This window comes from Triticum aestivum, chromosome 5B, assembly GCF_018294505.1.
Source record: "Triticum aestivum cultivar Chinese Spring chromosome 5B, IWGSC CS RefSeq v2.1, whole genome shotgun sequence".
NCBI classification, from domain to species: Eukaryota; Viridiplantae; Streptophyta; class Magnoliopsida; order Poales; family Poaceae; genus Triticum; species Triticum aestivum.
In genome coordinates this window covers 353,564,911-353,576,490 of record NC_057807.1, presented here as the reverse complement: position 1 = coordinate 353,576,490, position 11,580 = coordinate 353,564,911, and the positions used below count along the sequence as shown (strand labels likewise).

Below are 11,580 nucleotides of genomic sequence, written 5' to 3'. Positions count from 1 at the left end.
GCTTATGACACTTGAAGGCCCAGTGCCCATCGCGGCCACAAAGCTGGCACACACGTGGACCGCCAGCCCCCGGTAAGGTCGCAGTAGGTGGGGGGGCCGAGGCGGGCGACGGTGGCAGCCCCAAGGGAGACCGGGGTGATGAAGAAGAGCGGCCACCCTTGGTGGCGGCGTTGGCCGAGAGGGAGCCAGTGCCCCTGGAGCGGCGTGTCTTGACCCGTTGCTCAGTGAGAAGGAGCCGAGAGAAAACCTCGTGTGCCAGCATGGGTGTCGAGTTGCCCCGCTCGTTGATGATCTCGACTAAGGCATCATACTCCTCATCAAGACCATTGACAATAAACGAGTTGAACTCGGAGTCGGTGAGGGGCTGTCCAATGGAGGCCAATGTGTCGGCGAGGCCCTTGACCTTGTTGTAGAACTCAGTGGCAGTGGAGTCAAGCTTCTGACACTCTCCAAGCTGACGACGGAGTGCAGAGACACGAGCCTGGGACTGCGCTGCAAAGGTTCGCTCAAGGATGGTCCAGGCCTCATGAGACGTCTTCGCGAAGACAACAAGTCCGGCAACTGCCGGCGAGAGCGACCCCTGGATGGAGGAGAGGTTCGCCTGGTCCTGCCCCGTCCAGACGCGATGGGCCGGATTGTAGACCGGACCGTGCACGCTGTCTACCAGTGCGGGTGGGCAGGGAAGCGATCCGTCGACGTAGCCTAACAGGTAGTGACTCCCCAAGAGCGGGAGAACCTGCGCACGCCAGAAGATGTAGTTGTCGGCGAAGAGCTTGATGGTGATGAGATGACCGAAGTGAAACGGCGGCGGCGAAGACGATCCCATCGAGGGGGCTGCCTGGGGTGCAAACACCATGGAGGCAGCCGGAGGCACCGAAGCCGATGCGGGAGGAGGCGGGACCGCAGCCAGGGCGGACGCCGCAAAGCTCGCGGCCGGGTCGGACGCCGCAAGGCCCGCGGCCGGAGCGGACGCCGCCAACCCCGCCAGCGGGGCGGTGTGATCCGCTGGCGGCAGGAGCAGCGGGACGACGCCCGCGGAGTCCGCAGCGGACGGCGGCGCCGCGGTGTGGACCACGAGGTCGCGCCCAAGCGAGGGCGCCGGCGGCGTGGAGTAGACGGAGCCGATGCTCCTGGTCCCGATCGGAGCCGGAACGGCGACGGCATCGAGCGGGAGGTTGAGCAGAGCCGCAAGAGAGGCCGGGAGGAACCCCGCAGCAGTGGAACCGGTGGTGGCGGCGCTCGACATGGCGGCGGTGAAGGCGGCGGCGGCTGCGGCGGCGGTGCGGGTATTAGGGTTTGGAAGCGGAAGCGATCGTAACCTAGCGTGATACCATGTAAGACAATAAGTTTTTGGGGGAACCAGCACAACCCTCTAGGGGTGGCTTATCTCATTATATATAATGGATGTGTTACAATACGTACATAAGTACAGAAGCTATACATAGTCTAACATCAGGCGATAGTGGAGGGCTGCCGCATGCGACAGATCTTGGCCGGGAAGATGGAGCGAGTGGGCGGCCGGCTGGCGTTGCGGACGTGGGCGGGCGGCGGTGTTGGGCGTGCGTGCGTTGGAAGGAGAAGGCTAACCAGAGAAGGAGGAAGAGAGAAATAAAATCCTAATTGGTGGGTCTGTCTGTATCCTACGGAATCCTAATTGATGTGTACTGCTCTTTCAACAATACAGTACACACCCCTCAAAAAAAAAGGGACTGTCTATTCTACATCCAGATGAAATCCAATTTACTTTCATCCATATTTTTCAGCAAACTAAAGGATGACAATTGTCCTCTGTCCTGTGTCACTTGTCCCCTGTTTCTTTTCTGTCCCGCTTTTAATAAAGAGAGTAACGGGTCCACACCCCAACTTGTTCAACACGAACAGAGGAACAGCTAAAACAGAAAATCAGAGAACCACAACGATACATCAAAGCTTTTCCATGACCACTAAGCTAAAGCAAACAAACGGAGGAGGAAAGGACCAAGATCATGTCAGCTAAAAATTACATGACAAAGTACAAGAAAATTCAATGTAAAATACACTAACAAACACAGTAAATTCTATCATGCCCCTTAAGAATTAAAGTGTAAAATGCCTTAAAATGTCACTGTAAAATCCACTAAAATGGCACTGTAAATCCACCAATAAACCAAATGGTTTGCACTGGAATAAACTGGATCGTGGGGCAAGAAATACTACAGCTAGAGGTGAGCATTAGGCAAGACACATACATCGTGGGGCAAGAAGCTACTGGCACTAACGGCAAGTACATGGAGCAAGCAATGAAACACCAGGTGGGAAGCACTATTAATACGGGACAAATCTTGATATGAGAATGAGCAATGCTTATGTGGTTTTAAGTACTGTTAAATGTTTGTCAATTGCATGCTTGAATATCTTTCTAATTTTAATGCCTCAAGCGTTTCTTACACAAGGGAGCCTAGAGAGAAATACTGGTAGAGTAAACAAGGACACACAAAAAGGTAAATGGAAAATGGTAAATCAAGTCACCTGAAAGCATGACCTTAAACCAAGAAAAAAAGATAAATGGCAAGGGATAGAAAACAAACTAACCTCTCATATGGGCCTTAGATCACTAGACCAACAAAATTACTTGCTTAACCTGCACATTAACTAAATAAAAAACACACAAAAAATGGTGGAGAAGGATAAAATGAGATACAAGGAACAATGATCATTAAGAAAGGGACCCCTAATATAGAATCAATTTTTTTAAGCACTGTAGTATTAACGTGCTCAAATAAGTACTGCCGAGTCACAGGCATAAAGACATGACAGTATCCAACAACCTTACAATCAAAATGAAACATAGAACCACTACTAAACAAATACTACTATGCTCAGATTGCATGCTACTTTGTTCAGATGACATGCTACTGAAAAATAAAACTCAGTCACCATTTGAGCTAGGACTGCGCACATGCTGAACCTCACTTGGCATTGCCTCCCTACACAAAAAAATTCAGAGAGACCCGGATTAGTAAAAGAAAAGAAAAGCGAAAAAGAAGAAGAAGAAAATGAAACAGATGACAAGGAAAATAAGAACATACATCACCAAAGAAATCAGTGACAAAAGATTTGTCAGAACTGTTCAAGGGGCTGAAAATGCATGTCATTCACATATTTGATCCTAAGATTTGGAATGTCTACACTGGACAAAAGGATTGACATCTGAGTTCTTGGTGTGAAAATTTCCATATACTTAAATGTAAAGACACCACAATCATGGCTGAAAAGTTACAAAGAACACAAATAAGAAAAGAAGCTTTCATAGAAACTATATAAAATTAAAACAAAACATGAAAAGGGCAACAAAAAGATACCGATTATCTTGCTTAGGAACAGCTGGGTGCAACACATCAAACTCTTCGAAAATTAATCCTTCTATGCATCATAGGAGTGATATACACATTCCCAAAGCCTGATGAAATTATGAATCTGTGTTGGAACTAAAAAAAAATAGGAAAGCATACCAAACCAATTTACTGTAAATAACAGAAAATAAGAGCATTGTAGCTAAAAAGATATCAGTAGAATTAAAGTGCTTCTTACACTGAAATAAATGACACTAAAATGCACTAGAGCAAAGCGATGAATACAGTGCATGGCACTAAGATTTACACGGTAAAACCACTAAGAATTATTGTGTGAATCCACTGAGACTTGCACTGTAAAAATCCAATAAATATAACTACAGTCTAAATCCATTGAGAGTTACACAGTAAAAATGCAAATAAGATAATTACAGTGACAATCCCATGAGAGTTACACTGTAAAATCCACCAAGCTATTACACAGTAAAACCACCAAGAATTACGGTGTGAATGTACTGAGACTTACATAGTAAAAATACAATAAATAACTACAGTGTAGATACATTGAGAGTTACACAGTAAAAATGCAAATAAGATAATTACAGTGACAATCCAATGAGAGTTGCACTGTAAAATCCACCAAGATATTACACAGTAAAACCACCAAGAATTACGGTGTGAATCCACTGAGACTTACATAGTAAAAATCCAATAAAGAATTACAGTGTAGATCCATTGAGAGTTACACAATCAAAATGCAAAATAAGATAATTACAGTGAAAATCTAGTGAGTGTTACACTGTAAAATCCACTAAGATATTACAGTGTAGATCCATTGAGAATTGCACTGTAAAATTCACTAAGATACATTTCAAAAACTAAAGAATTACATTACAATAGCACGAAGAATTACAGTGTAAATCCACTGAGGAATTACACTGTAAACCCACTGATAATATCACTGTAATTGGATTTACACTGTAAAAACAATTAGAATTACAGCATATCAGTTGTATTACAGTGTAAACCCACTGAGAATTACAGTGAAAAGATCCCCTGAGAATTACATTGAACTTTCACTAAAGATTACAATGTAAGAACCCACTAAGAATTATAGTAAAACCACTAAGAAAATACAGGTGAAAGCTACAGACAGAGATCAGACGGCTCACACAACGGACGAAAGCGAAAAGTTTCATCCGATGAAAATTAGCAATTCCAAAAATCAAAGCTACAGCAGAACCATCCTACATCAATCTACAGACTCAAGAATGTGAAATCCAACGGCAAACTAGCATCAACACTTACAGGCTAGAATGGGAATTACATTGGAAGTCCACTAGAAATTACACTGTAAAAACAGAAAGGAGTTACACTGCGAAACCAAATAAAAATTACACTGAAAAACCAATAGGATTACACTCTAAACCCAGTAGGAATTACACTGAAAACCAATAGGAATTACATTCTAAACCAACTGCAGATCTAATGACAGTTACAGTGCAAATCCAATGAAAATTAGAGTGTAAAGCCAATGAGAAGTACAGTGTAAATCCACTAGGAATTACATTGTAAAACCAAACAGGAATTACATTGCAAATCCAATAGGAATTACACAGTAAATCCATTGAGAATTACAGAGACAATCCCAAGGCGAGGGGACCAACCATGCATCCACACAGTGACAACAAAAACGGCCCAGGTGAAAATTAACACATAGACATACTAACTAACAACACTGGACAGCAGGGGAACGATCCACTATGTTCAAATTGCACAATATCGCGTACAGATCAATCAAACAGAGGATGGAGAGGAAAGTTGGGAGAGGTTCAGAGAACAGAGAAGGTTCAGACTTCAGACTTAACTCGTACATGTCCAACTAATATACAGAGCACACACACACACCCTGTCATGTGGGCACACTAGTCAGCCCACCACACCCACTCGAGGCTTCACCCTCTGCCACCATGCTGGCTGCCTGCGCCATCGCCTGGATCATCAGGTTCAGGCGACTCGCTGTCCGCTGACGCGGGTGAATCACACATACAGATCAATCAAACTAACAAGTAGCCAGAAACACTAATCAAATTCACATGGCTGATGAGTATCAATCGGAGAAACAGGCGCAACCTCACACATCTACACCAGAGGCTGCAGGAGATCAACACAAGCAACAGATCTGACCGAAAAAACCACAGTCCACAGGCACTGACATGCAGATTTGAGAAACAAACAAAAGAGAGGGAATATACCAAATCAGACGAACAAAATCGACGGGTGGCGAAATAATGGGGCCGGGGTGGATGAGGGGGGCAAGAGATGCTGCAGGCCTTCGGCGGGAGAAACAGCGGCGAGGCGGAGGGGGCGAGGCAGAGGGAGGGAGAGCACGGACAAGTCACCACCAACCAGCTGGATCGAGCGGCGAGGGGGAGCTCCAAATCGCCATGGCAATCTCTCTCACTCGCCTCTATTCCGTGGTAGTGTTCGAAATGACAAAGGGGATCAAGCGGCGAGGGGAAGAGACAGGGGAAGCTACACGGGTAGGGAAAAAAAAGCACCGATGCGGGATAGCGAGCGGAACCTAACGGATCCGCTAGCGAAGAAAAATACAAATCTCGTGACATAGATCGCACGGCCCAAAAAACGGATGAAAGCCAATAGTTTTCATCCGTATGAAAATTAGCAATTCCGAAAAAAAAAACAGTACAGTACACATCACTCCCTAAAAAAACAGAGCGCGTATCACAGAAATCGATCCAACGACGCGAGGTTCACGGGCACGTTAGAAGATCCGGGTTCCGTAGGATTCAAATCACTACTCATCTAGTACCTTGCTCAACGTCCGATAACAGTTTCGCGGTATCCTTCTCAGCCTCCGGCGACTCCTCCTTCGAACCATGAACGGCGGATCCTCCATCTCCATCGCCGCCTTCCAAGCGAGAACCCTCGTGCTCCACCTGCTGCATCTCCGACTCCGCCAGCGACTGCATCCGGGCACGATCCCTGTCCCGGGGATAGCTGCAGTACAGGAAGGAGTATATGGCGGCGCAGACTGTGAACGGTATCGCGATGGCCGTGTACAGCGCCTTGGCCAGCGACGCCGCGTTCTCCCGATCCAGCTGAGTGCTCGTCCCCTTGTCGTCCGGCCTGTACCCGTACACGCGCTGCGCCAGGATGCCGACGATCGGCGGCGCGAACGACGACAGCACCGTCTCGAACGACCTGTCGAGCGCGTATATGCTCGTTCTTGATTTCTCCGGCACGATCTCCGCGAAAATTGGGCTGCAAAATTTTGATGTTTTTCACATGAATAATGAGTCCATTTTATAAGTTGAAAAGCTTCTGGGTGTACGGCGGCGAGGCTTACAAGTTTGTGGCAGGGCCGTTCCAGGAGATGAACACGCCCATGACGAACAGGACGACGCCGTGGTTGACGCCGGTGGACGGGTCATCGGGGAGCCCTCTGAGCAGCACGGCGGCAAGGGGCACGGCCGAGCCGGCGCTGATCTGCGATAGGACGATCCTCCCGGCGTCCGGGTATCGCAGGGCGAGGAGGTCGCCCAGCTTGCCCCCGATGAGGCCGCCGAGGGAGCTCGCGACCCAGAAGATGGTCATGAGCACGGCTGTCTCCCGGTGGCTGAACCCGATGAGCTCGAGCCACATGGACGCGAAGGAGGAGAGCGCGGACCACGGGAACGAGCCGCTGACGCCCTGCGCCACGAAGATCTGGAACGTCGGGATCTGCACCACGAACTTGGCCTCCGCGATCATCTCCTCCACCACCTGCCGCACGGCGGGCTTCTCGTCGCCGCCTGGGCCGGCAGCCGCGTCGCCCGTGGGGAAATGGGGGTCCACGGAGAAGAACCAGTTGAGGGCACCAACGGCGACGCTAATTCCCGCCACGAGGTGGAAGGCGATGCGCCAGCCGGCGATCCCAAGGACCGTGGTCTGTGCCAGCAGCAGGCCGACGAAGCCGCCGGCGATGAGCCCGATGCAGCTTGCGAGCTGCAGCCAGCCGAACGCCGAGCCGCGCGTGCCGTCGTCCGTGGAGTCGGCGACCAGTGACTGGATCGATGGTACCACGAGCGCGAGGCCGATGCCATTCAGTCCCCTCGAGATTGCTACCTACCGTACAAGTGGACATTTCAAACTGATGTACTGACAATGAGATTAGACAAGAAATCTGAGCTTGCAGCGCTAGTACTTGCTAGTACATGATTGTCCAAAAATAGTATTAAATGGAAAATTACTCTCTAGTGCAATATTGCGTCTGAAACTCTAATTGAAGTGTCAAAAGAGAGAAGAAAGACACCCTGGATTTTCACATGTTTGTTTGTAAGGAAATCAAATCCATAAAAGCCAAAGCAGGGGGAGCTAATATTTCCTTTTCGACGAGCGGGCCATAGTCTTTCCCGTGTCCTGAAATCTAACTTAACAATGTCACTATACATTTCGAAACTTGTCGATATTTTGTCCTGATTCCTGAAAGACTGTGCTTGCTGTGTCCGTAGTCACAAGCATTATAAAGCGGGAGTGCCTAAAACTCATCTAGCTGAGTTATAATATGGTCTCATTCACCTGATGTAAGCTGATGTCACGTGATAGTTGTCCTAGCCCGCTTTTGGTTGTTCCTCGTAACCAGGCTCCCGAAATCCAACACGGTCTGGTGGTGGCGTCTATTGGGCTGTCAAATTGTTTTAATTCCCGCACAGGCCGTTTGGGCTTTTCGGCCTGTTCACAAGTCATTGGGTGTTAAAACAAGCCGGTCCATTGGAGATGCAGCGCTGTATCACATGGGTCATAAAAAAAGGCCGAAAAAGCGCTTATATGGGATCTTGAACTCACGATCTAACAATGCTGAATGCGTGCTGTAAGCCACCACAGCTGATGGGCATTGTTACACCATGAAACTTTCAAGAACTATCTATCATGAGAGATCGAACAGTATTAGTACCTTCTCAAATATTTCTTGAAAAATTATATTTAAAAAACTTGAAAACATCTTTAGAAATTCCCCGAACATTTTCTGGATTTATGAACAAAATTTGAAAACCTTAATCTTTTTTGAATTTGTGAACAGATTTTGAACAAACCGGAAACATTATTTTGAATTCCCCAACTTTTTTGAATTTGTAAACAAAATGAAATAAAGTAAACACAATTCAAAAACAGGAACATTTTTCAAATTTCTGAACAAAATTTTAAAACGTGCGAGCATTTTTTAAATTCACGGACTTTTCTTAATTCATGAATAAAATTTCAAAATATGAACGTTTTTTAAGTTTAGAAAGTTTGTGTAAACACAAAATTTTGATAAAATTGCAAATATTTTTTGAAAATAATGAACATTTTTTAAAAGAGAAAAAACTTGAAAAAAAGAAAAATAAAATGTAAAAGGAAATAAAACGAAAAAAGAAAAGGGAGAGAACATGTAGTTGCAACCACCCTAAAAAGTTGCCACTGCGACTACCCTAGATAAACTTGCAGTTGCGGTAGGCCTTAAAAAACATGCAATTGCGACTACCCTAGAGAAACTTGCAGTTGCGACCGGTCTTCAAAAACATGCAATTGCGACTACTCTAGAGAAACTTGCAGTTGCGACCGGCCTTCAAAAACATGCAATTGCGAATACCCTAGAGAAACTTGCAGTTGCGACCGGCCTTCAAAAACATGCAATTGCGACTACCCTAAAGAAACTTGCAGTTGCGACCGGCCTTCAAAAACATGCAATTGCGAATACCCTAGAGAAACTTGCAGTTGCGACCGGCCTTCAAAAACATGCAATTGTGACTACCCTAGAGAAACTTGCAGTTGCGACCGGCCTTCAAAAACATGCAATTGCGACTACTCTAGAGAAACTTGCAGTTGAGACCTGCCTTGAAAAGTTGCAATTGCGACTACCCAAGAGAAACTTGTAGTTGCGAGCGGCCTTCAAAAACATGCAATTGCGACTACTCTAGAGAAACTTGCAGTTGCGACCGGCCTTCAAAAACATGCAATTGCGACTACCCTAGAGAAACTTGCAGTTGCGACCGGCCTTCAAAAACATACAATTGCGACTACCCTAGAGAAACTTGCAGTTGAGACCTGCCTTGAAAAGTTGCAATTGCGACTACTCTAGAGAAACTTGCAGTTGCGACCGGCCTTCAAAAACATGCAATTGCGACTACCCTAGAGAAACTTGCACATGCAACCGCCCTTCAAAAACATGCAATTGCGACTACCCTAGAGAAACTTGCACATGCAACCGCCCTTCAAAAACATGCAATTGCGACTACTCTAGAGAGACTTGCAGTTGAGACCTGCCTTGAAAAGTTGCAATTTCGACTACCCTAGAGAAACTTGTAGTTGCGTCAGGCCTTAAAAACTTGAAATTACGACTACCCTATAGGAACTTGCTGTTGCAACCGGCCTTCGAAAACTTGAAATTGCGACTACCCTAGAGAAGCTTGCACATGCAGCCACCCTTCAAAAACTTGCAATTGCGACTACCCTAGAGAAACTTGCAGTTGCAACCGGCCTTGAAACACTTGCAATTGCGGGTACCTTAGAGAAACTTGCAATTGTGGCCGACCTTTAAAACACTTGCAATTGCGGTTACCTTAGAGAAACTTGCAATTGTGGCCGACCTTTAAAAAACATGCAGTTGCGATCCCCTAAGAAAACGACTACCCTATAGAAAATATGTAGTTCTGACCCCGTTTAAAAATGAAAAGAAGACGAATGAACAACCACTGCCCGTCGATTCAGGTTTTCTTAAATAGAAAGCAAAAAATCATCATAGGCCATGAGCATCGTTAACGAACAATCAGAAAAAAGAAATTGAAGAACAGGTCACAACGGGCCGCCCGTAACGTGCATTGGACAACCTACATGAATCCCGACGCAAATCGATCTGACGGCTGATGGCGCAGATAAGGCATAGTTAAAACTCAGGTTGTGAGATGTAAAAAAATGAAAAATAGCACAAACAAAAAATTCAAGACTAACATACAAAAAATAAAAAAATAAAGACTGAGTGGGCAAATGGAGGAAAAGCTCGCGAGAAGTACATAAAGGCTTGCCTTACTCTTCCCGTTCTGCACAGTACACCGACGAAACGAGGCCAGGTACGTCCATTCAAAACAGTCAAGTTATAAAAGCACAACACACCCAGCACCCCCGCCGTGACAAACCGGCCCAAGACGTGCCGGTGCCGCACACTAAGAAAAACAGATAACAGGCCGCGCCCCATATCTTCTCGACAGCGGCTCAAATCTCAGCGCGTTCTTACATCGGACGGACGTCAACATGAATGAGACCACAGATAAAACTCAGCTAGTTTCAGCAAAACCGTTATAAAGCTTACGACGCTTCCAAAATAAAATCCCCACTGGAGCCTCAGTATTCAAATTAAAGAAGTGCAATCTGAATCTGGAGAATATTTTTTAACCTCGGAGAGCACAGCAGATCTACAGACCGCAAATTCCCCAACTCTGCATGAATCGAGCTGCAGAAGCAGAAAACAGGAGCAAAGCTCAAGCAGGAAGGGACGGTAGCTGGTACCTGGAGGAAGGTTTCGGAGACGCCGACGAGGAAGGTGGCGGCGGCCCAGAGGAACGCCCCCACGGCGATGACGTGGGCGCGGTTGTGCCGCGCGGCGGCGTAGGCGGCGAGCGGGTAGCACGCGGCCTGCACGATGGAGCGGCACAGCGTGAGGGAGCCGAGCCACGTGGGGTCGGCGTGCATGGCGGCGCCGATCTCGCGGTACACCGCCGGGAGCAGCGCCTCGTCGGCGCGCTCCATGATGGACGCCAGGCTCACCAGCAGCAGCGTCCGGCGCCGGTCGCGCTCCTGGTCCCGGTGCGGCGGCCCCGTCATCCTCCCTCGCCGCCCGCGCTCTCTCTCTCGCTCGCTCGCTTGGTCAGTCCACTAGCCGTCTCCGGTCTCCCCCCTCCGCCATTTTAGTACTACTGCTACTGCTATGCTGCTCCGCCGGCGATCCAGGGTCTCCTCTCCCCTTCGCGGGAAATTTTATATTACGACTTCCCGGCCTCGATACGCGGGATACCTGTCGTGGCTTCTGTCTGCTATCGCTGACGAGCGGGCTCCGCTGCGGTGTGGGCCCGTCTTAACCGGGAGGTGATTCGCGTGCGTGGATCGTTGGGTAAAGTTGAGCCGAGGTGGTTTGGGTGATTCTCATTGGTTCCGCGGGTCGAGTGCGTGGATGGAGGCGAGGATGGAAAAATATTCCGATAGCTCAGAA

At 47.5% G+C, this 11,580-nt stretch overlaps 1 protein-coding gene across 7 annotated transcripts; it reads right to left on the bottom strand.

Annotated features, from left to right (window-relative positions):
* Window positions 1–2,695: 2,695 nt before the first annotated feature.
* Window positions 2,696–11,327, bottom strand: LOC123111827 (uncharacterized). 7 transcript variants are annotated; one of them, XR_006454783.1, is made up of 6 exons: window positions 10,881–11,327; window positions 6,703–7,460; window positions 5,588–6,617; window positions 3,342–3,467; window positions 3,069–3,247; window positions 2,696–2,966 (listed from the first exon to the last, which is right to left on the bottom strand). XR_006454783.1 is itself a non-coding variant. In XM_044532702.1 (3 exons), exons 1-3 carry the CDS (start codon window positions 11,193–11,195, stop codon window positions 6,155–6,157), a joined length of 1,536 nt encoding a protein of 511 aa, XP_044388637.1. In that variant the 5' UTR covers window positions 11,196–11,327; the 3' UTR covers window positions 5,072–6,154. The 7 variants fall into 7 exon arrangements, 1 of the variants encoding a protein (XP_044388637.1); XR_006454782.1 differs by having other exon boundaries at window positions 3,342–3,439; XR_006454785.1 differs by having other exon boundaries at window positions 3,069–3,169; window positions 3,342–3,439.
* Between the last annotated feature and the right edge of the window lie 253 nt (window positions 11,328–11,580).